The 25,185-nt window shown below is 47.0% G+C and overlaps 1 protein-coding gene across 5 annotated transcripts in view; it reads left to right on the top strand.

Moving 5' to 3' along the window:
- STPG1 (sperm tail PG-rich repeat containing 1) overlaps window positions 1-25,185 on the top strand; it is a 59,535-nt gene that overhangs the window by 27,315 nt on the left and 7,035 nt on the right. For all 5 annotated transcript variants that reach the window (XM_070458930.1, XM_070458934.1, XM_070458929.1 and 2 more), the window contains 3 exons: window positions 3,484-3,654; window positions 9,724-9,832; window positions 16,906-17,071. In XM_070458930.1, coding sequence (XP_070315031.1) covers window positions 3,484-3,654; window positions 9,724-9,832; window positions 16,906-17,071 — 446 coding nt within the window. The remainder of the gene's footprint in view (window positions 1-3,483; window positions 3,655-9,723; window positions 9,833-16,905; window positions 17,072-25,185) is intronic.

Raw genomic sequence — 25,185 nt, 5'->3', positions numbered from 1 at the left:
TGTGTGTGACAGGATCTAATCAGGTCTTTACAAAATTCAGACCAAACCCCAAAGAAGACAGACGCCTAGTAGTTCAGGCTTCTTCCTGCTGTGATGGATATAAGGGTTTATATTTATGTTTCTAAACACAGGAGTTCGTATATCCTCGGGCGGGGGCCTTAAGTGGAGATCTATCAGGAGCTTCCCACATTTCGCCTAGTGCCTTCCAGAACTGGTCACCAATTTCATTCCTCCACCCCTTCTTTTTCTGCCCTTCACATTTAGCGGCTCTTGTTTCCAGGTCCTAGACCCTACAGGGGTTAAAAAGTAGTCCCCATCAGAGAGGGCTTCCCTGGTAGCTCAGCAGTAAAGAATCCACCTGCAATGCAAGAGATGCAGGTTTGATCCCTGGATCGGGAAGATCCCCTGGAGGAGGAAATGGCAACCCACTCTAGTATTCTTGCCTGGGAAATCCCATGGACAGAGGAGTCTGGCGGGCTACAGTCCATGCGGTCACAAAAGGGTTGGACATGACTTAGTGACTAAAAACTACTACCCCCACATTAGAGAAAGATCTGCCTTACTGATGCTGGTGTGGCCATCAGAAGCGTGACTCCCAGTGGCGCCGACCAAAAGATGCTGTGGGTCAATACATTTTAGAAACTTCTGGATGACTGTTGGAGCAACTGCACCCCGCCTTTTGAGAGGACCTGTCGTCCCTCTAAATTCAAATCATCTGAAGAGCTTCATGACTATACTCCACAGCTTTGTTCCAGAATTATTCACAGGACTGGGTAGGAAGTCGAATGAGGCAGGTGTGAGTGTCGGAGTGGGGGAGAGGGGCGGGTATTTCCATGGCTCTTCTGTATATGTGCGGCGGCTTCACTGGCTCCGGAAGAGCTGTTATGTGCTGGAGAGAGGTTCATGATTGCCAGCATGTGGCCAGGTTGGGGATCGGAGGCCTGGCAATTAAAAGAAAGCCAAGGCTTAGGCTGATGAGTGAGTGTCATTTCAGCTAGACTCAGACTAATTCTATTGTGATGATTGATGAAACTTTGCCTCGGATTGGAATTTTTTGGAGCAGTTTTTCCTAAAGAGAATGTTAGTAGGTATTCTAAGCCAAAAAGATCCTATGATGAAAGAAGTTTGGGAATGACTGTTTCAAAACAGTTAGACAGATTTCTTTACTGCAGGCCTTCTCAGTGCATGCACTACCCCAATGTGTGTTATGATTCTTCAAAATGGTGTGAGGCTTCTCAAATTTATTTGACCCTGGAACTGTCTCCCTGCTGCTGCCACCACCAATGAAACCTTATCTCATAGAACTGGAAGGCCAAGGAACACACTTTGGAAAATAGTGCTTGGTTTATTTTTTTTCCGGGGTCCTACAACATATAATATTTTAAAAGTTAGATAAATCTTACATTTAATATTTCACAATTAAAATGGATTTCTAAATTTCCCCAGTAGTAAACCACTTACCAAAAAAAAAAAAAAAAAACCCGAAACAAACTTATCTTCAATTGTGAGGGTGATAAATATATTTGAAAAGATAATTTACCACAAGAATCTGTTTTGTCCCCATCAAAAAAATGTACCTGAACTTTAAACAAAACTCACATTTTATTTAAGTTGAAATAAACTATACAAAATTTGACTTTCTTAACCAAAAACAGCAGCAATATTTTCTATATTATTCCTAGATAAGCTGCAAAACACTTATTTTTGTAGGTTTGCTAGATTTTGCTTGTAAATCAAGATGAGGCAATAGATACAGTCATGGAAAAAGACAAAAGGAAACAGACAAATCAGTTGTCATTATCTATGGGCTCTGATCCCCTCCTGACCATGAAACTGAAGCGTTCAATATATAAGCTGCCAAAAAGCTTATGAAGATGTAGGAATGTAAACACAACAACCAAATGGGGAACAACAGTGGCAGGCTCTTCCATTCAAACTTTAACTACAGTTTATTGCTTTAACTTCAGGGAAATAGCACTTTAGCAAAACATGCTTTGCCCACTCTTTTGGGCGACCTCGGAGAGACACACAACAAGCAGCAGCACTGAGGATGGTCTGACCTTGCCACCCTTCTTCCCTGGGAGTTAGAAGGAGAGCAGAGGTGTGTCTGTAACGAGGAGCACAGGTGGCTTCAGAGAGTGATTCTTCCTGAGCTAAAACCTCCCACAGGCATTCATCAGCAGCTCATCTTGTGGATGAGAACATGTGGCTGTGACTCGTCTCAGCCCATTCTTCCTCAGAATGGGTGTCTGATCCATATCATCTCGTGGCAGTGAGAATGTTGGTTCCACCACTTTGCTGGCTGAGGAAGTTTGGGGTCCTCATCTGTAACGCGGGGATAATCATAATTTCCTTGATCCAGGCTTGTCCTACCGATTCAATGGAACATCCCCTGCAAAGTACTCAGTTAACTATTGCCCCAAGTGCACAGGTAAAGTGAGTCCAAGGCTGGGGTGTTCTGGGAACATCGATGGTTCCTTGCAGTTAGGAGGAGGCAGAGCTGGGACCCGAGCCCAGGCTAGACTCTGGACAGAACGCCCCTGCTTCTGGTGGCGAGTGGTGGTCCATGACCCAGATGGTGGGAAGCACGGCCGTCACGTACAGAGAGGAGTCAGGTGGGCTGCTCATGCCTTCCCGCGGCCTCCTCCGCTTTCTGTGCTGGTGTGGTTATTGACCCCTGTCAAGGGGGGAAAACCCAGGGCAATTTTCATGAGCTTTTAACCGTAAAATAATGGGAGAAAAAAAAAATTTTTTTTTTTTTAATCAGACTTCAATACTTGCCATACTATCCCAGGGTAAGGTGATGTTATCACCTAGTTTTTATGGCTTTTGTCCCTTTTCATTTGGCAAACATTGATTCTATTTGTTTTTTTAACTGAAAATAGTTATTCATGGCTTCCTGGAAGGAATAGGATTGGTTTCTGTTGAAACAGCAAAAAAAAAAAAAAAAAGAAAATTGTAAGGTTTTATGAAATCAGTGAGTTGGTGGGGGATGGGAGGTGTGGGTGGGAGGCAAACCCTGGGACCTTTAAGGCGTGAGAAGCAAACTTCTTATTTGGGAAATTCAGATTATTTGACCTTAGAGACAAGAAGTGAGAGTTTCACTCAAAGGAAAAACCAAGGTTGGAAGAAGAAAGCAGAAAGCTTCCCATCATATAAATCACCCACCAGCTGATGAGTCAAGTGTAAGTGGCCTGAAACGGGATTGGGTGGAAGTGCTTTTATGGCAAAATTACTTTTGCCAAGTCCCAAACACAAGATGAATAATTCGAGTTAGTTTACAGAAGTTAACACAGGTCTGAACTTGCATTTTCCAAGAACAAATCCTCAAAGCCCAAGGTCATTTTATCTGTGTTACCTGCCAGGGTTTCACCTTTTATGAAATGCTTTTAGACCTGGTGCTGAGCAGCATCTTTTTTATACCTGTCCTTGGAATCAACAAGATACATGATGATGCGGATTCCTTTGACTTTCTCCTTGCAGTGTGCCCGACTGGACACCATCGTTTCTAAATACCCGGCAGCTAATGCGTACACTATCCCATCTCATCTTGTTTCAAAGAAAGACTTCAGCAATTCTTGTTCCAGCATGTTCCAGTTGCCAAGCTATGAGAAAGTACTCAAATTTGAAACCCCTGCACCAAACCAGTACAATGTAAGAACACTTTCTATGCTGCTTATGTATTGAGTGAATGGTTTACTAAAAATAAAAGAAGGGACGTGGGGAGCTTTGGAAAATAGCATTTAAACCAATTGGTAAATTAGTTAGCATTTGTTGACTACACAGTGGCTACATGAGGCTGTGCAAGGCTCTCATAGGGAATTTTCTGAACCCAGAGAAAGGTGTGGGCAACACGGAGGTCAGCGTGGAGCAGTGGGAAAACCTCTGCCCTGGAAAACTCTTATTGCAGTCGCCCCTATCACAGGCATGAAATTAAAAGATGCTTGTTCCTTGGAACGTAACATAATATGATAAACTTAGACAGTGTATTAAAAAGCAGAGACTTCACTTTATCAACAAAGGTCCGTATAGTCAAAGCTGTGGTTTTTCCAGTAGTCATGTGTAGATGTGAGAGCTGGACCATAGGAAGGCTGAGCACCAAAGAATTGATGCTTTCCAATTGTGGTGCTGGAAAAGACTCTTGAGAGTCCCTTGAACAGCAAGGAGATCAAACCAGTCAATCCTAAAGGAAATCAACCCTGAATATTCGTTGGATGGACTGTTGCTGAAGCTGAAGCTCCAGCTTTGGCCACCTGATGCAAAGAGCCGACTCATTAGAAAAGACTCTGATGCTGGGAAAGATTGAAGGCAAAAGGAGAAGGGGGTTTCAGAACATAAGATGATTAGACAGCATCACTGACTCAGTGGACATGAATCTGAGCAAACTCCAAGAGATAGTGAGGGACAGGGAAGCCTGGCGTGCTGCAGTCCATGGGGTCAGACACAACTTAGCAACCAAACCACCACCACCACCACCTATCACATAACTTTCTGGGATGGTTTTCTCATCTATAACAATGATTGTATTATTCACTTACTTTTTAGATTGTTACAGGGAAAATAAACTTCTATCTTTCCATATCAGAAAATTGCTTTCTTTAACAGTAGTACGTCTCCAGGGTTTCCCTGATATCTCAGTTGGTAAAGAATCAGCCTGCAATGCAGGAAACCCCAGTTCCATTCCTAGGTTGGGAAAATCTGCTAGAGAAGGGATAGGCTACTTACTCCAGTATTCTTGGGTTTGTCTTGTGGCTCAGCTGGTAAAGAATCCACCTATAGTGCAGGAGACCTGGGTTCGATCCTTGGGTTGGGAAGATCCCCTGGAGAAGGGAAAGGCTGCCCACTCCAGTATTCTGGCCTGAAGAATTCCATGGACTGTACAGTCCATGGGGTCGCAAAGAGTTGGACACGACCGAGTGACTTTCACTTTCAGTGCTTCTCTAGTTCCCGTCACTTTGTAATCACTTAGGCAGAACAGTGTGGTTAATGGGTAAGAGATGGGCTTGTGTTCAAATCTTGACTCTACCATTTTCTACGTGTGTGTGGCTTTGGGCAAGTCCATTAACCTTTCAGGACTCAGTTTATTGATATGTAAAGTGGGGTTATGGGGCTATGCCCTCCCATGTGGTACTAGTGGTAAAGAAGGAGATGTAAGAGACATGGGTTCCATCCCAGGATCAGGACGATCCCCTGGAGGAGGGCATGGCAACCTGCTCCAGTATTCTTACCTGGAGAATCCCTTGGACAGTGGAGCCTGGTGGGCTACAGTCCATAGAGTCGAAAAGAGTCAGACACAATTGAAGAGACTTAGTTTGCAAGCACACAAAATGGGATTTTATGTCTACTCCATGGTGCTAATGCAAACATTAAACGAGGCTGTCTTGGCCTAGTGCTTACTTAGCACAGCCCCTGGTACATGAGAGTTCCACAATAAATGGAAATCAGTAGAACTGTCTTTGGGGAAGTCAAGATACCTCTCAGGTTTGTAAAATGGAATTAATTATACTTGCCCAATAGGGTTATTATAAGAAGCAGATGAGAGCATAGTGTGAGAGCACTCTGAAATACCTAAGACATGAATTGCACATAAGGCAGTAATACTATTATGCTATAATTTCTGAATATTTTGGCCTTAGAATGCTTCAGTTTAAATTTCCTTTTTCTTTTATAATACTTATAGATAATAGTTATTTTTCCAACTACAAAAATCCTGCCCACCTTCTTCGATGGATCCAATCAATTATAATGTGCTCAAAGCAATGTAAGTGCCTGTTAGACCAGCACTGTCCAGAAGAAATACAACGGGGGTCACAAAAGTAATTTGTTTTCCTAGTTGTTGTGGTTACTCAGCTGCTGAGTCGTGTCTGACTTTTTGCAACTCCATGGGCTGCAGCACGCCAGGCTCCTCTGTCCTCCATCATTTCCCAGAGTTTGCTTAAATTCGCGTCCATGGACTCAGTGATGCTATCTAAACATCTCATCCTCTGCCGCCCTCATTCTCCCTCTGCCTTCAATCTTTCCCAGCATCTGGGTTTTTTCCAGTGAGTCGGCTCTTCACATCAAGTGACCAAAGTTTGGAGTTTCAGCTTCAGCATCAGTCCTTCCAATGAATATTCAGGGTTGATTTCCTTGAAGATTGGTTGGTTTGATCTCCTTGCAGTCCAAGGGACACCCAAGAACCTTCTCCAGCACCACAATCGGAAAGCATCAATTCTTCAGTGCTCAGCCTTGTTTATGGTCCAATTCTCATGTCCACACATGACTACTGGAAAAACCATAACTTCGTCTATATGGACCTTTGTTGCCAGAGTGATGTCTCTGCTGTTTTCCTAGTAGCTACATTTAAAAGTAAAAAGGAACAGGTGAAATTAGTTTTAATAATATATTCTATTTAACCCAGTATGTTCAAGATATTTCAGTATCTAATAATTAGTAAAAAAAAATTACTAATTAGATGTGTTACATTCTTTTCCTCACATTAAATCTTTAAAATTCAGTGTATATTTTATACTCAAAGCCTGTCTGCTTGTGGATCAGCCATATGTCTGGCACTCAATAGCTATACGTGGCCAGAAGCTGCTGTGTGGGATAGTATAGCTCCAGATACTCTTCTCTTAGGGTAACCAGAGCCTGAAAATAATAATGATGATGAGATGATGAAGTACTTTTCATGGCCTGTGTTCTGTTCTAAGAGCTGTGTATTCACTGATTTCATACTCACAAGAAACTGGAAGTAGATTCTCTTATTCTCAATTGACAGAAGAGGAAGTTGAGGTTGAGAGAGGGGAAGGGACTTGCCCAAAGTCACCCAGCTTGAAGAGACCATTTGCACACCAGTGAGAACAGCTGGGTGCTGAGGTTTAAAACTGGGGAGTGATCATAGTCTCCATGTTCCAGCCGTGCTGGGCTTCCTTTCATAAGTCGTGTGACTGCTCTGTGCCAGTGATGTAATTTAGAATCCAGTGGGGAACTCAAGACGAGAACTAGCAGACCGCAAGCAAAATAATTGCAAACTGCGGCCAGCTTTGAGGAAGACAAACAGTTGGAGCCTGAGGGAGAGAACATGTATGTGGTATGGAGGTAGGCGTATATTTTCGACCGGGTGGTCAAAGAAGGTGAGCGCTCCCTCTGTGTGACCTACGGGGGAGCTGAAGGGTGCTCGGAGCTGAAGGGTGCTCTAGTTAGTGCTTCAGACCTTCATGTCCCCAACCCACTGTTCCTGAAGGCTCAGCTCCAGTCCTGGTATACAGTAAGCGTGCAATAAATGCTTATGGCTTAAAGGCATAACTTCCTTTGTTAATCAAAGAATGGTCATCCCCCAAGTCAGAACTCTGTCCTCCTGCCAACAGATCAATTTTAGTTGCAGGGTTTTTGTTCATTATTGTTTTAACGCAGCTCTGAAAGTAAGACATGCTCATCCAAATAAAATACATCCAAGCATCCGAAAACCAGAAAGTAGAAGTCCCTTATCATTTTGCTTCACAAACCAACCATCAAAAACCAGGGGCAACACGTGTGTGTATATGCCTATGGCTGATTCATACTGATGTATGGTAAAAACCATCACAATATTGCAAAGTAATTATCCTCCAATTAAAATAATTAAATGCATTACAAAACAAAACCAAACCAGGGGCAGCTTTGTTCATACTCTCTTCCTCCCTAAGTCCTTCCCTCAGTTTTGGGATTACACTGTCCATCGTGTGCTTGCATGTCTACTTAATATCTGAGTTTTTTTTCTCTCATGGCAATACAATAAATCTGTTTCGTTCTTTTTTAATCTGCCGGTGGAGCTGACTCTTTTCTTAGTCTAATGGTAAAATACACATGACGCACAGTCAGTGTAGGTATACAAAAATGTCCCCCTTTGCTCTTGCTTTTCTGTCTGGGCGAAGAATAAAGCTGAAGCAGTGTTTTGTCTACAGGAGGCTTTTTTCAAACCTGGAGAACAATGGCTGAGTCAACGGGCCAGCAGCAGAAATGCAGTAATCCTGTTAGCCACACTGTGCTTTGAGGCTGTCAAGGCCTCTCTCTGCCTTTGCTTAACTGTGATCCCCCAATTCTCTATTCGAAGCCTTTCCCTCAGTACCTGTTATTACTTCCTCTCCTGCATCCTGGCTTCTCTCCCCGTGTCCAGTAATTAGCCTGGCCCATCTGATCTTTTTGTTTGCCCTCTCTGCAGGCAGTCTGGCCATTTGGTACCCTGGGAAAACTGAATTCCTCTAGCTTTGTCAGCACAAAATCAAAATGCCATCTGTATTTCATTTTTTTTTTTTTACAAAGGAGTATCACAGAAAATCAAGCCATCTTGGCCCCAGCAAACAGTTTCACTCATTCAGTAAATAGTCCCAGCCATGGCAGGTACAACTTTTATTGCATCTTTTATCTAATGAATACAGGAGACTGACTGCCAATTGGCATTTAACATATTTATGACTCATCATAAGAATGATCTCAGGGCTCTTTTTTTTTTTTTCCAAAATTATTTTTAGAGTTCTGAACACCCTGAACACTCTCAACTGTACACTGCCTGAGTCAACCAAAATCCTTATTTTCTGGTCAGTCCAGAAAAGTCAAGACAACACAGTGCTTGTAAATCTTATCACAATCTTAAGTTACATGATTTCTTTGTACATCCTATATCCTGCACGTATAGAAAGATTATTTGAGCAGTGAGGAATGAGGGTGGGGATATGTAGGACTCAGTGTTCAAATAGAATGAAAATCATAGAGGAAAAAGTAATGAAAATAATTTGCCTAGGTAGCTTTACACACTTTTTATTTTTATTCATTTATTATTTTATTTTTTAAACTTTATTTTTCTAATTGTGTATTTAGTTTACCCAACTGGGCTCAAACTAAACATATTGCAGTTTTTCCCAATATCCTATTTTGTGACCATCTTTCCATGTCAATAACTTTTTAGCTACATGAACATTTCAAAGTGCAAAGTGTTGCTTTGGGTGAATCTACTGTGGCTACCTTAACCAATTCCATATCACTACTCATGTTCTAAGTTTCCCTATATGTTTACCTTCTAGGTTTATGATTCTTTTGTCAACTTACAAATGTCCTATTGGGTTTTAAATGCAATTGCATTGAGTTTGCAGATAAATTGGGTGAAAATCTGTACAGCTTTTGGTAATCTGGAAACACAATCTATCTTTTAATTTATTATGTTTTCTTTTATGTCTTTCAGTAAAAATTTTAATGATTTTCTTCATATTCTAGTTATACATAACATTACACATTAAAAAAAAAAGCCCACTTCCTGGCAGGTGATTTATATTGACTGGGCATCCCCCCCATCCCCACCCCAATAGCTCCCTGCCTCGGGTTGAGCAAGAATGATCTGATCCATCTTACAGATGAGGAAAAAACCTCAAATCCAGAGAAACTGAACAGTTTGAGCAGGATGCCCCTCCCCGAGTGAAGGAAGTGATCAGGGAAGCCGGGTCTGCAGGCTGGCACAGGGCACCACCCTTGGTGTTGTGTTGGATCCCCAGACCCTGGCTAGTGATGAAAAGTCATTGCTCCCTGCAGCTGGGGCGAAGGTGAAGGCACTGCCAGTATGACCCTTTCCACCCACATCCGCTCATTTTCTGAGAACAGGTTAAAAAGAAAAAAAAAAATTTTTAACCCCAAAGTTCCAGTCGTCCTGATGTGACGAGAGGGACAGAGAAAGGCAAAGCCCTGAGTGCGCTGCGCTTGTCTGCCCCGCAGGCCTCCGACTCCTGCTGCAAGCAGGCGAACAACGTCTGTGCCCGAGCTGGGTTCGTGTCCAAAACCCAGAGAGGACTTTTCGCTGTTTCTAAAACAGGACCCGCCCCAGGTAAGCAGCTGTTCTGCGCTGGCCTTGGCCCGAGGCTTCCTGTTCCAGGTCTGATCAGCAGGGCGCCCATTCCTTCACAGGGAGTCTTTCCCTGGTGGCTCAGGTGGTAAAGAGTCTGCCTGCGATGGAGGAGACCCGGGTTCGATCCCTGGGTCGGGAAGATCCCCTGGAGAAGGGAATGGCTACCCGCTCCAGTATTCTGGCCTGGAGAATTCCCTGGACAGAGGAGCCTGGCGGGCTGCAGCCCATGGGGTCGCAAAGAGTCGGACAAGACAGAGGGACTAACACTTTCACATCAGGCTTTGGGGGGCGGGTGTGGGGGTGCAGGCAGGTGTTATAGGAAGAGGAGGGGACTGGCTCCCCACTCAGTGGAAGAACAGCCGGCCCCTGGGGTCTGCCTCCCTTTTAGACCCTGCGCACCTGCTTCGGGCCGCAGCTGGGGAGATGTCTACCTGAGCCTGAAGAGCGCCGTGCGCACACCCCAGGTGCCACTGCAGACCCTGGGGGAAGGCAGGGCGACCCCTGGGCACTGGGCTGCAATATTCCTTTCCTCCCAAGCCGGCCAGCAGCTTCATCATTTAACGCCAAATCACTGGGAGATCGCTCTGTGAACAGAGCGCCCGCGCTGTGCTTTTTCCCCGCGGTCCTCACACATCTGTCCTCCAAGAGCCATGCTCTTAGTCCTGTGTTTCAGATGAGGCAAAGGAGGTCCAGAGAGGCGAAGCCACTGGCTCAGAGCCACGCAGCTAAGAAATGGCAGGCCTCAGCCCAGAGGAGCCTCTGACCCCCGTCCTCCCAAGGCGGTTTCTGACCCTGGGATTCGAACGCACAGGGCTTGCCGGCAAACGTTTTCCCTGCTGGGTGGGGACGGGCGTTGCCCCCGTCCTGTGCCCTGCACCAGCCTTAGTGAAAAGTTTCCAGAGAGATCTGGGGACATAACAGTCCTCACTCCAGGAACACGGGTTAGACTAGACCTTCCCAAATGGGTCCCAGAGACCCCGGAGGGAGCTCCGGGCCCCAGAGCCCAGAGGAGGAGCCGGGAAGGAGTGCCTCGGCAGTGACGCTTCTCGGGAGCTGGGTGTGGATAAAATTGCAGCACATGTCAGATTTCAGCAAATCCAGATTAAAGTTGAGAAGATCAGTCTGAGGCTGAATAACAAAACCAGCCCTAATGAGGAGGTTCAGCCCCAGCTAAAGCGCCCTGCCTTGCATCACCACGGGCAAAACCGCACCTTGTTTGTTTAGATGGGAGAACAAACCTCTGGGTTTGGGCCAGAGGTCCCACCAGTGAGCCTAGGAATGTGGGCAGCCCCTCCCTCTGGGGCCCCTTGAAACAGCAGGCAGGGGAGAGGTGGGCACTAGCATCTGTTAAGCTCCTACTGTGTGCCACAAGCTTTCAAAGCCCCAGGGATCATTGCCTGGTGCCTGTATGCTCAAAGAGTGGGGGTTATTATTTTTATCATATTGACCTTTCCATGTGGCGCTAGTGGTAAAAGAACCTGCCTGCCAATGTGGGACAGCTAAGAGATGCGGGTTCGATCCCTGCGTTGGGAAGATCCCCTGGAGAAGGGAATGGCAACCCACTCCAGTATTCTCGCCTGGAGAATCCCATGGACAGAGGAGCCGGCAGGCTACAGTCTATAGGGTCATAAAGCGTCAGACATGACTGAAGTGACTTAGCCCGCATTATTATTAGAGCAGCCCTACTTAACACGCGAAAATGATATTCAGAGAGCAGGTGACTAACACAGGGCTCCACACCTGGGTTTGAATCCAGGCCCTTTATCCAGCTCTGAGGCCGCTGCCTTAAAGGCTCCCCCGGTGCCCCCAGTCTGCCAGGGGCCAGAGCCTGGGGAATCGGCTCCTCTGAGAGAAGCAATCTGCCTAGACCTCTTGGGAAAATGTGGTTTCGGCTTCTCCCGGCGTGGGAAGAAACCAGATATGGAACTGTGACTGGAATTCCCTCTGTGTTGCAGCTGTTCTGAGTGCCTGGCCCCCAGGGGCTGAGGGCCCAGTCTGGTCTGCCTTCAGTTCTGAGTAGAAGGCCCAGCTTTACACATTGGCTGACGGGATTTTCTAAAGTCTGCAGGCGCCAAGCACAAGGCCAGGCACTTCTCCAACATCCTCCTCTCTTGTTGATGATGTTGTTCAGTTGCTAAGTCATGTCTGACTCTTTGCAACCCCATGGACTACAGCACCCCAGGCTCCCCTGTCCTACACTATCTTCTGGAGTTTGCTCAAATTCATGTCCATTGAGTCAGTGATGCTATCTAACTATCTCGTGTCCTGCAGCCACCTTCTCCTTCTGCCTTCAATCTTTCCCAGCTTCAGGGTCTTTTCCAATGAGTCAGCTCTTTGCATCAGGTGACCAAAGTACTGGAGCTTCAGCTGCAGCATCAGTCCTTCCAAAGAATATTCAGAGTTGATTTCCTTTAGAATTGACTGGTTTGATCTCTTTGCTGTCCAAGGGACTCTCAAGAGTCTTCTCCAACACCAGAATTGGAAAGCATCAGTTATTCGGCACTCAGTCTTCTTTATGGTCCAACTCTCACATCCATACATGACTGCTGGAAAAACCATAGCTTTGACTAGATGAACCTTTTTTGGCAAAGTGATGTCTCTGCTTTTTAATATGCTGTCAAGGTTTGTCATAGCTTTCCTTCCAAGGAGCAAGTGTCTTTTAATTTAATGGCTGCAGTCACCATCCACAATACTTTTGGAGCCCAAGAAAATAAAATCTGTCACTGCTTCCACTTTTTCCCCTTCTGTTTACCATGAAGTGATGGGACCAGATGCCATGATCTTAGTTTTTTGAATGCTGAGCTTCAAGCCAGCATTTTCACTCTCCTCTTTCACCCTCACCAAGAGGCTCTTTACTTCCTCTTCACTTTCTGCCATAAAGTGGTGTCATCTGCATATCTGAGGTTATTGATATTTCTCCCAGCAATCTTGATTCCAGCTTCTGATGCATCCAGCCCAGCATTTCGCATGATGTACTCTGCGTAGAAGTTAAATAAGCAGGTGACAATATACAGCCTTGTCATGCTCCTTTCCCAATTTTGAACCAGTCAGTTGTTTCATGTCCGATTGCTTCTAACTGTTGCTTCTTGACTCACATATAGGTTTCTCAGGAGACAGGTAAAGTGGTTTGGTAGTCCAATTTCTCTAAGAATTTTCCACAGTTTGTTGTGATCCACACAGTCAAAGGCTTTAGTGTAGTCAATGAAAAAGTAGATGTTTTCTGGAATTCCCTTGCTTTCTTTATGATCCAACAAATGTTGCAATTTGATCTCTGGTTTCTCTGTCTTTTCTAAACCTACATCTGGAAGTTCTCAGTTCACCAAGTGCTGAGGCCTAGCTTGAAAAAATTTGAGCATGACCTTACTGGCATGTGAAAGAACACAACTGTATAGTAGTTTGAACATCCTCTGGTAACGCCCTTCTTTGGGACTGAATGAAAACTGACCTTTTCCAGGTCTGCTCTCTATTCCTCTTTTTTAAAAAAAGTTATAAGAACATGAGGAAATACTTCTATCTTAAAGTGTCACTTGAAAACAAAATGGGGGTAGACTTCCCTGGTGATGCAGTGGATAAAATTCTGCCTGCCAATGCAGGGAACTAAGAGACACAGGTCCAGTCCTTGGCCTGGGGAGATTCCACATGTGATGGAGCAACTAAAGCCCACGTGGCGAAACGACTCAAGCCCACAAATCTGGAGCCTGTGCTCTGCAACCAGGAAGCCGTCGAAATGAGATGCCCAGGCACTGCAGCAGGGAGTAGGTCTGCTCGCTACAACCAGAGAAAGCCTGAGAGCAGCAATGTAGAGCTAGAGCAACCAAAAATAAATAATAGATAAATAAACTATAAAAAATAAAGTCAAAGGAATACCAATTAAAGCAGCAATAAGATATTGTTCATGTAACAAAAAATAAAGAATAGCTTACCAAAAAAAAGAAAAAGGGAGTGGGTGACACAATTTAACCCGCACTGTGGGCCCAGCTCCATGAGACAGCATCTAGTGCCCGAGAGAAGGACCAGGAGTAACTAGAGCAGGGTATTCACCTGGTTTTTTCTGGGCTGTGGGAGCATAAATGCGTTTCCTGTTTGCTTCTGCTTTTTAACATTTTATAATCAAGCATTGCTTTAAATTTTCTTTTTTCTGGTAAAGGTAATAAAAATTAAAAAAATAAATATATGTGTAAATGAAACAGGAAGATAATTTGAGAGATATATTGTTCTATTGTTCAGTTGCTGCATCGTGTCTGACTCTCTGAGACCCTGGACTGGAGCACGCCAGGCTCCTCTGTCCTCTACTATTTCCCAGAGTTTGCTCAAATTTATGTCCATTGTGTCTGTGATGCTACCTAACCATCTCATATACCAGTATTATAAATGCTGCTAACTGGACATCTGTTTTGTTTTTTTTATTTAGGGGTATATTGGGACTATCGTTTATGTTATTAAAAACCCTCCTGTGGCTGACTCATGTTGATGCATGGCAGAAACCAACACAATCTTGTAAAGCAATTATCCCCCGATTTAAAAAATAAAAGTTCTCCTAGAACATCTTGGTGATGCATGTGTGCTAAGTCACTTCAGTTGTGTCTGACTCTTAGTGACCCTATGGACCATTGCCCACCAGGCTTCTCTGTCCATGGGATTATCCAGGCTAGAACACTGGAGTGGATTTCCATGCCCTCCCGCAAGGGATCTTCCCGACCCAGGGATGGAACCCAGGTCTCTTAGTCTCCTGCGTCGGCAGGCGAGTTCTTTACCACTAGTGCCACCTGGCAAGCCCAAACGGTTGTGTAGTATTCCATTATCCAGTGGAACCATAACTTAAGGGCAAAAATGCTCCCTTGTTGGAGATTTAGGTTGTTTTAAACTGATTACTCATATAAATAGAGTGGAGCAAACATCCTTATAGCTCACACCTGTGTACAATTGAGATTATTTCCTTAGATAAATTGCCTAACATGAAACTGTTAAGTCGAAAGGTATGTAAAATATTTAAGGTTTTTGATATTTGCGACCAAATTGCCCTTCAGCACAGAGATAATCTATCCACCTGCTTCCATGAAGACTCTTCTTCCCTTCACTATTGCATCACTAATAGTGATTGCCATCACCATTCCCATGTAAGTAAAATCTTGCCAATAGATCCCTTATTGTTGTTTTCAGTGATCTTGCGATGGAAAAGTTGATTTCATTTAAAACAAATTTAGCTTTAGGATGTTTAGAAAGTTTCAAATATTTTTTGCATGCTCAATGTCACCATTAATGTAGTTTCCCCCACTTTTCTGGGCTTCCAACTATTTTTAGTTCATGTGTATCCAATTGTACGCTGGTGTCACAGTACACACAGTATAGACTGTTAGGCTTTATTCTACTTGTTTTCTCTCCCCTTGATTTTCAAGAACACTGCCATGGGCCTCACAGTGGTTGCATTTACCACCCGCAGGGCTGATATTCCACCAGAGCGGTCTGTTTTCCCATAACTGTGCCCTTGTACTTGGACCTTTAGGCTCGTCACCATTTCTCACACTGTAGCTACTGCTGTGGTGTATATCTTTAGGCTTAGAGCTTTTCCATCATGTTGAATAATTTTCTTAATTTCCAAGTAATGGGAAACGAGGGTCAAAGTGTGCAGCATCTTGGAGGACTTCCCTGGTGGTCCAGTAGTTAAGAATCTGGTCTGTAATGCAGGGGACACAGGTTCGATCCCTGATTGGGGAACTAAGATCCCATGTGCTGCAAGGCAAATATGCCTGAGCCCGCAACTGCTGAACCTGCACACCACAACTGAAACGTCCACGTGGCGCCACTGAAGACCCCACGGGATGCAGCTAGGACCCGACACAAATAAGTGTATACACATATTGTTATATCAAAATATATGTATTTAAAGTGTGCAGCGTCTTGAAGGCCTTTGCCTAGCAGTGCTGCTTTGCACCCCGAAATGCCTGCACCCACTTACAGGGCTGCCAGCTCTTTGGGCTTCCTGGTGGCTCAGTGGTAAAGAAGCTGCCTGCCACTGCAGGGGACGCAGGGGACAGGTTCGATCCCTGGGTCGGGAAGATCCCCTGGAGAAGGGGATGGCAACCCACTCCAGTATTCTTGCCTGCAGAATCCACGGGACAGAGGACCCTGGTAGGCTATAATCCATGGGGCCGCAAAGAGTCGGACACAACTAAGTAACTCATCCACCAGCTCTTTAGGGGTGAGACTGCTCCCTCTTTACCTCAGCCCAGATCATTCTCTTCTTCCTTAGAGCTTTGTGCACAACGTACTTTTATTCTGACACAGTTTCTTGAGACACAGGGTATGATAGGAAAGAATGGACATTGAAGGCAGGTGGTTCTGGGTCCACATAGTAGGTGCTCAATAAATGTTTGTTAATTACATAATTAAGAATTATTGGGCTTCCTAGGTGGCTCGGTGGTAAAGAATCTGCCTGCAGTGCTGGAGACACGAGTTCAATCCCTCGGTTGGGAAGAACCCCTGGAGAAGGAAGTGGCAACCCACTCGAGTATTCTTGCCTGGAAAATTCGGTGGACAGAAGAGCCTGGCAGGCTATCATGGGGTTCCAAAAGAGTCAGATGTGACTTAGCAACTAAATAACAATAAAAACAAACTGCATAATAGTTACTGAACAACTACCATGTGACAGGAGCCTAAAAGGTTCTTTTACTACCAGAGCCTCCCGGCTGTCGGAAGATTTATTGTCCTTAGTTTATACAGGAAGATGCTGGGCTTAGGCCCTGGTTAGATGAATGTCTCTTGGCAAGGTACTGAATGCCTCTGAGTCTGTTTCCTCATGTTCAGATTGGATGTGCTAACACCCACCTTGCAGGGCTGCCATGAGGATTAAATGAGTTAAGTCTATGATGCATGGACACACGTTCTCTAAATGGTAAATGTTATTTCCAGTTATTCCAGGCAGACCCTATTACTTGACCATCCTGGAGCAATACTGCCTTATAGTCATTAAATGTATTCTTAGGCATAAGGCACTGCTTTTTATTTAGTTGAGAAGGGTTCTTTATTTTGTCTTAAAATTTCTTTCTTCTCAGGGCATTATGATGTGAACGAATCCCTTGTGAAGCAGTCACCGAAGATACTGATGTCTTGTTTTAAATCAAAAACCGACCGTGGATTAAAGCTGACGTCAATAGGCCCAGGACCCGGTTATTACAACCCAAATGGTCACCCCAAAGTTCAAAAAAAGGCTCTGATCCCGTGAGTCCTGATTATTCTGATCTTTCTTCTGAAAGCTGTTTCTGGGGAAGGACCCCAACATGGGGGGAAAGGGAGGGGTGTCACAGCTTGGCAGACACAGGCTGGGTAGCTCTCGTGGAGCCCTTGTTGACACAGCCTGCTCAGTGCATCGTATTTATTGAGCAACTATTGTGTGCCAGGAACTTAACATCGTCAAAGATCATGACATCTCTATTGCAGGAATGATTGTTTCTGCTTCATAGAGAAGGAAGTCAGGCTTCAGAGAGCCTGAGGGGCTTGCCTAAGTCCACACGGCTAAAAGGAAGGTGCCTCTGGGACTCAGGCTTAGGACTGTTTGGATCGTCCAACATTCCCCACAATGCTGTACTCCCCTGGTGCTGATATTATTCTATTTTTTATAAAATCTCCACTGGAGTGGCAGGATATATGGAAGCAATGATGCTCTCACTGTCTTGTACTGATAGGTTAAAAGCCTAGACTCTAGAGTTGGTCAGACCTGCTGCATTTGAACCTCGACTGTGCTGTTTTTGTGCTGTGTGACCATCAGCCCTGCCCTAACCCCTCTGAGCCTCCATGCCCTCCACTGTAAAGTGGGGATAATTTATCTGAATGTTGCTTTCAGACTGAAAAACAAGTATTGACATAGTAGGTACAAATAGTGACTCAAAACAAATTTTGAACGTGAAGACAGGGATTTTTGTTACTGTTTGTAATCTCCCATACATTTAATGTTACTTTCCCCTCAGAGACTCAGAAATTCACAGGCCTTAATATTCCCCAAAACGGGTCTAGAACCTCTAGAACTAAGACCATCAAGGTCAGTCATCCTGTCATTTCTAGGTCCTCACCCCTGCATAGCACTCTCCAGGCATCAGTGACTGTAGGGAGGGCTGGCCAGCGGGGCTGGGACTGAGGGTGTAGCGCCCGGGACCCTCCTGAGAGGTCAGGCAGCTGGTGGGGCCCACAGCCACAGGGGGTCAGAGAGGATGGGCAGCCCAGGAACACCGGCACCACTGGGTCTGCTCAGACCATCAGCCCAGGACAAAGGGGTCGCGGGTCAGGGGTCAGGGAGAGGAGCAAGGCGTGAGCCTGCTGTGTCCAACCCAGGACCTGGAGCCGGAACTCAGACCTCAGATGGGGCCCACCAGCTAAGTCCCTGATGCCCAAAGGATCTGGGGTTCTGTATGTTGACACTCTCCACAGGCTGCAGGGCTTGGGACCGGGAAAGGAAAGTCTCCAGAAACAGGCTCTTTCCAAATCAGGGGCTCCCTGCCTCCGGGTTGGCTTGGGCTACGCTGCCCCTCAATGGAGTGGGAGAGAGGGTGGGTTTCAGGGTTAGCAGACCTGAGTGGGAATCACAGCTCCATCTCTGGCAGGAACTCCTCCTCCCTGCGCCTCCATGTTTCCATGTAATTAAGTGCAGATAAGAACCTGTGTTATTAAGTGCAGATGAGAACCAGGGTTCCCCTGGTAGCTCAGCTGGTAAAGAATCTGCCTGCAATGCAGGAGACCCCAGTTCGATACCTAGGTTGGGAAGATCCCCAGTGGGATGGGCATGGCAACCCACTCCAATATTCTTGCCTGGAGAATCCCCATGGACAGAGGAGCCTGGAGGGCTGCAGTCCATGGGGTTGCAAAGAGTGGGATAGGCTACCCACTCCAGTATTCTTGGGTTTTCCTCGTGGCTCAGTCAGTAAGGAATCCGCCTGCAATGCGGGAGACCTGGGTTCAATCCCTGGGTTGGGAAGATCCCCTAGAGGAGGGCATGGCAACCCACTCCAATATTCTGGCTTGGAGAATCCCCATGGACAGAGGAGCCCGGCAGGCTACAGTCCATGGGGTCGCAAAGAGTCAGACACAACTGAATGACTAAGCGCAAGAACCTGTGAGGATTAGATAAGAAAGGGCTTGAAAATAGTTCACTCTTCTTATTACAGCAGCTATTCTTCTGTATCCTAGAGAAGATTTGTGAGGGTAGAGGAGCCGGCTGTTTTATGGCGTGGCAGCTCAAGCCCCCATCCCAACTCTGGAAGCTTCTTCAGGGAAACAGTGAGAGGAGAGGGGAGAGTACCGCGTGTCCAACTGTCTTCTGAGCTGTGTCATTTGACCTTCATTCGAGTTTGGACGAGCGGTTTGAAACAGTCTCATTTTATGGCATTTGCCTCTGTCGGTCAGCAGGTCCTAGCCATTTCTGGTGCTGAGCTGAAGGCTGTGGGGGGCTCAGGTGAACGGAACACCCTCCATTGCTTTAGCCAGGCTTTCCAGGAACAACTCCAGAGCAGGGCAGAGGAGTGTGCCCCAAAGTGCTGGGTGGTGTGCGCCCCGAGTTTGCATGGCCACACACATCCTCAGGGGCCATCTTTCCAACAGGATCAGTGCAGTATTGCTGGCATGTCTGGGGGTGGGTCTGGGGCCCATTGGCTCTCCATGATGCGTCCCGGAGGGATGATCCTTGCTTAGTAAACCTAGGAATCAAATGCACACCATCCTTCTGCCCCTGGCAGCATCACAATACACATGAACTTATTCACGGCTCTGAGAAGGTCTGTTAAGTTGTTCAAGGCCCTGACAGGTCCCGCAGTAAAGGGACACGTCAAGCCCAGTGTCTCTTAAACGTGGGTTCACCCTGGTGAGTGGATGGCACCCCAGTTTCCACGGCAGGCTCTGGGGTCGGGGGCTGCCCTCGGTGCCTCCCTGGGCCTCTGTTTCCCCGTGCGTGATCGTGCGTGAAATGAGGGGAAACCTTTCCACTTCCAACACTCCGTGACCCCAGTTTTGCTCACTGTGTCTGTCCCTCAGGAGAGCAGTTGTGGGCAGTGAACATGGAGCCAGCCTGGACCCACAGAGGCAGGTCCAGGATATGCTTTTGAGCTGACATGGAAAGGAATGAAATCGAGAAATCTGTAATTTCATTTTTTTAAAGCAAAGAGATAAAACTAAAGCGTGCTGTTGGTTATTCCAAAATAGCATCCATCTGTTGATGGCAGATGAGGGAGAAAGGGATGTAATATAAAGAAAAGATACAGCCAGATATGATTGTATTTCAGGAGCATCCAAACGCCAGTCTCTCACATTTTAGGAGTATCCAAACTCCGGCCTCTCGCGTTCAAATTCTGTTTCCTTTCCTGCGACCCTGGGGGGAAGAGGAGGAAGTACCTGGCCTGGCCTGGGGTTGCCAAGCCCCCGAGAAGGTCTGCATTATTTCCTCCCCATCAACATTCTGAGGCTTTGCTACATCTAGCCTCCTCATGCTCAGGTCTCCGGGGCTGTGCGGGGCAGTGGCGGAGAATCTGAGCATCGTCAGCACATTTCTGTTTTGGAAGCCCGGGCGTCACGTGCATGTGACAGGACGTGGGGGGCCTGGCTTTATTTCTCTTGCTGCAACGTGCAGGGTTCCCTGTTCTCCGGTGGGGTTCCAGTTTGCAAAAATGGTATTTTGGGCTCTGCTCTCTTCAGGACGCGGAAAGGACAGGGGAGATGGTCATTCTCGCAGGAGTGGCTGAGCCCAAGTCACCGAGCCCTGCTGGCCTCCTGAGCTGAGAATGGGCTGAAGAGGCTGTGGCATCGTGGGCACAAGCGCAGGCAGGGGCTCAGGCCCCTGAGACTCCTGTCTTCCCCGCTCACCAGCTCCTGGGAGGCGAGGGGCAGGTTTGGGGGTCACTTTACTCCCTGGCAATTCAAATTCATCCTCTGGGAATTGGTGCAAGAACACTTTATAATTTGAAAAGACCCTGATGCTGGGAAAATTGAGGGCGGGAGAAGGGGACGACAGAGGATGAGATGGTTGGATGGCATCACCGACTCAATGGACGTGAGTTTGGGTAAACTCCGGGAGTGGGTGATGGACAGGGAGGCCTGGTGTGCTGTGGTCCATGGCGTCGCGAAGGGTCGGACAGGACTGAGAAACTGAACTGAACTGACACTTTATAGTGGGCTTGTGCAGGCACGCTACGTCACTTCAGTCGTGTCTGACTCTTTGCGACCCTGTGGACTGGAGCCCACCAGGCTCCTCTGTCCATCCTCGCAGTTCATCAGTTCTGGCACACTAGCTTTCTATGTGTGTGGTTTGTATTTTTATTGAAATGTGTGAGCGAGTGAGTCCCCTACACTCACCCGATGTTTCTCTAGTGGCCCTGCAGGGCAGATGCTATGCCGGGGCTAGAGGGGTGTTGTTGTGGTCATTTCTGGGCTCCACAGCTGCAGAACACATCATCAAGCATCTCTTTGCTATGGCCACGTTGCTGACTCAAAAGCTAAGAGGATTTTGCAGCTCCCAGGGGTCTTTGGAGGAGGGGCATCAGCTAGGGCTTCATTTCTTCAGGTCTTCAGCATCTGTCACAGTGATGACTCAAGGGCTCAGGGTGAGTCAGGGTGAGGGCTTTTTGGAGATCAAAATAGTTCCTCCTAGGTGCTGCCTTCCAACTCACGCCAGCAAGGAGGTGAAACACCCACTGACATCTTTCTAACCCTTGATCTGCTTCCTGGAGTTTTTAAGCCACTGGTTTTGCTCAGACATGCTGTCCTGTCACAGCCAGAGCCGAAGAATCAAGCCCCGTTGGCCCCGCTCCAATTTGGGTAATTACATTGGACCCACCTAAAGTTCCCCTGGGATTTTCAATTAGATATGGGATGCTTCTTCCCAAGTGGCTGTAATCTGTCACCCGCTACCCTGTTAAACAGATACCACATTCCACCCTAGAGGCAATCGGCTGCCCTTTAATGATGAGAAAAAATTGCCCCTTTATTCCTCCCGACCCTGGGAATCCCTGAGGCAGAGTGAATCTGTGCCTGGGAGTGTCCTGAGGGTCTCCGATGCCCTCCCCCTGTGACCTGCTGAGTCGTCCTGGAGACATTCATTATTCTTGGGGTGATTTGCAAATAGCTCACATTGGAAGCTGCAATCCAGCTTAATCCAGTTGTGGCCAACTCAGAGCCTTTGATAGATGTTTTCTTTCCACCAGGGCAGAACCAGATTGGCTTTTATAACTGGGTGATGAGGCTCATAAAAGCCCTGGTCACAATGCACTGTGGCTGCCCTGGGCTTGATGCAGTCTGACCCCAGTGATTTGCCCAGCCCCACAGTGACACAGCAGGACCAGCCCTGGATGATGATGAAACTGTCAGCTGGGGTATAGACGCCTGGGCTCCTCTGCTTGCTTCAAATCCCCCTGCTTTTCTCTGCAGTCAGGCAAATGTTCTCAGGAATAACAGGGCCTCAGAGGTGGCTAAGACACCGGGCGTGCGTGCTAAGTTGCTTCAGTCGTGTCCGACTCTTTGCGACCCTACGGACTGTAACCTGCCAGGCTCCTCTGTCCATGGGATCCTCCAGGCAAGAATACCGGAGTGGGTTGCTGTGACCCTCTCCAGGGGATCTCCGATAGAGAGCTAGGAAAGTCAAAAGCATAGAAAAGCTACTGTGTTTCATGTGGAGAAGAATGGCTGCCATGTTCTGAAGGGTCAGCCACGCGGTGCTCAGAGCTTTCACAGACATTGTCTGGGGCTGCTGCTGCTAAGTTGCTTCAGTCATGTCCGACTCTCTGCGACCCCATAGGCGGCAGCCCAGCAGGCTCCGTCATCCCTGGGATTCTCCAGGCAAGAGCACTGGAGCGGGCGCCCATTGCCTTCTCCGCAGACATTGTCTCGTGTCCTCCAGCTCCCTCGCTGGTCAGGATGGTTACACAGAGTTCACAGAGGATGCAGACTCACTCAGGGGGTGGAGCAGAGGATCCAGGCCTGCCTGACTCCAGAACCCACGCTCCTCTGCGGAGCTGGGGAAGGAAGGTGGGAGATGGGGAGGACAGTGGCTGGGAAGTTTCCCTGGAGGAAGTGGGAAGCGAGGAGGGGGTCAGAGTTCCCAGGGAAAGGAAGTGCTCCTGGAAAAAGGATCAGCACAGCAAGGCGTGGAGTTGTTGGGCAGTGCTGTGCTGGGTGTTTCTGAGAGGTGGCCTGGGAGTTAGGTGGCATTGAGAGGCCATGGGTAGAAGTTTTCCTGTTGCTCCCCATCAGGGTCTGTAAGGGAGATGGTCAGAAACTCAAGCGAACAACCCAGAATTCATGGGCAGATGGAGGCTTGAAGCCTGGCCAGGGCCCCAGCCTCTGGCTCCTTGTGCCAGTCCTGGCTTGTTCCACTTCCAGGCTTTTGCACCTGCTCTTTCCTCTGTAGGAAATGCCCCCTTCTCTGGAGACACAAGAGACGTGGGAAGATCCCCTGGGTAGGAAATGGCAACCCACTCCAGTATTCTTGCCTGGAAAATTCCATGGACAGAGGAGCCTGGTGGGCTACAGGCCGTGGAGTCACAAAGAGCCAGACATGGCTGAGGGTGCACACTCTGAGCATGACTGTCCATCCACACTTTCTACCCGGAGAGTTCCTGCTTACCTTTCAGGGCAAATGTTATCTCTTCTAGGGTAGATTTCTGGATTCACCCAGTTGGAATCTATTCTAACATTTCATGTTTTAGAAAAGTGATATGGCTTTTCCAGTAGTCATGTATGGATGTGAGAGTTGAACTATAAAGAAAACTGAGCACTGAAGAATTGATGCTTTTGAACCGTGGTGTTGGAGAAGACTCTTGAGAGTCCCTTGGACAGCAAGGAGATCCAACCAGTCCATCCTAAAGGAAATGTCCTGAATATTCCTTGGAAGGACTGATGTTGAAGCTGAAACTCCAATACTTTGGCCACGTGATGTGAAGAACTGACTCATTGGCAAAGACCCTGATGCTGGGAAAGATTGAAGGCAGGAGGAGAAGGGGACAACAGAGGATGAGATGGTTGGATGGCATCACCGACTCGATGGACATGAGTTTGAGTAAACTCCAGGAGTTGGTGATGGATAGGGAGGCCTGGCGTGCTGCAGTCCTTGGGGTCGCACAGAGTCAGACACGACTGAGCGACTGAACTGAACAGCACGCGTTCATCTTCATAACAGCCCTGGGTGGCAGGTATCATTATCTACCGCTTTACAGATTAAAAAAATTCAAGCTTAGGGAGGTTAAGAGACTTTGCTGAGGATGCACAGCTAGTGGACGGGGAAGTGGAGATTCAGACTCAAGCCGTTCTGAGTGCAAAGCCTGTACTGCCTTGAGTCATCACCAGTCGTGATTGTCACTAGCAGTGGACTGTCAACCCTAGGGAGCATTCAGGGTCTGTGTCTTAGCACACTATAGCCTGGACTTCCCAGAGTGTTGGCACTGAGCCATATATGGAGCTGACACTCTCCAAAGATCCAAAAGTTGAGTTCGTGGGGCCAAGCCTTTCCTGGACATGTGGATGGAGAGGAGGGTGATGGACAGCTCTCACTCACTCTCAGCAAGAATCTGGTGAGAGACTGATCCCACCTGCCCAGCCCCCTGCAGGCCATCGCTGGTCAGGAGAGTAGACACTTCAGTCTACACAATGAACTGGGCTTGGGCTGACCCAGACCCATGAGGTGACCTCATATGGTGGTTGGCCCATTCCAGCTCTAACTTCCAGGAATAATGATGCCAGTCACACACTCATCAAATGCCTGAAGGTGTTCTGAAGGGGTGACACAGCCAGAACAAAGAAACTCCAGCTTTTATTTATAAGGTGAGAGTGATGGATCACACTTTGTATAATCAGTTCTTCCATGCAGACTGGAGGGAAAGAAAGGAGGCAATTTTTTTTTTTTCTTTCCAGGCACATCTGTGATTTTTATTTTGCATAAATGCATATGCTATACTGGCAACTCCTAGTATATAAAGATGTATATACTTCCCTAAAATGGCTAGCGGCATAGTCCAGCCTCAGGTTAGACCTGGTAGAAGTGGTTGGGCTAAGCTTTTCCCTCAAAATGAGCCCTGGGTTGTGTTGTCATTAGTGAGCAAGGCTGGGAAGTCACCTGGCCCTGTGGGAGGTGTGATCTGGGGGAAGTTGAAACTTTGTTAAGACTTTTATCTTCATTTTCAAACTTCATGGGCTAGTTTAGCTTCTTGCTATGGTGGTTTTCAGTTAATTTTTTTTTTAACTTAATTTTGTGTTAGGGTATAGCCGATTCACAAACAATGTTGTGATAGTTTCAGGGGAACAGCAAAGGGACTCAGCCATGTATATACATGTATCCATTCTCCTCCAAACTCCAGGAGGCAATG

The sequence above is a fragment of the Odocoileus virginianus genome, chromosome 30 (genome assembly GCF_023699985.2).
Source record: "Odocoileus virginianus isolate 20LAN1187 ecotype Illinois chromosome 30, Ovbor_1.2, whole genome shotgun sequence".
In the NCBI taxonomy this organism is placed as follows: domain Eukaryota; kingdom Metazoa; phylum Chordata; class Mammalia; order Artiodactyla; family Cervidae; genus Odocoileus; species Odocoileus virginianus.
This window is presented reverse-complemented; position numbering and strand designations above follow the sequence as displayed.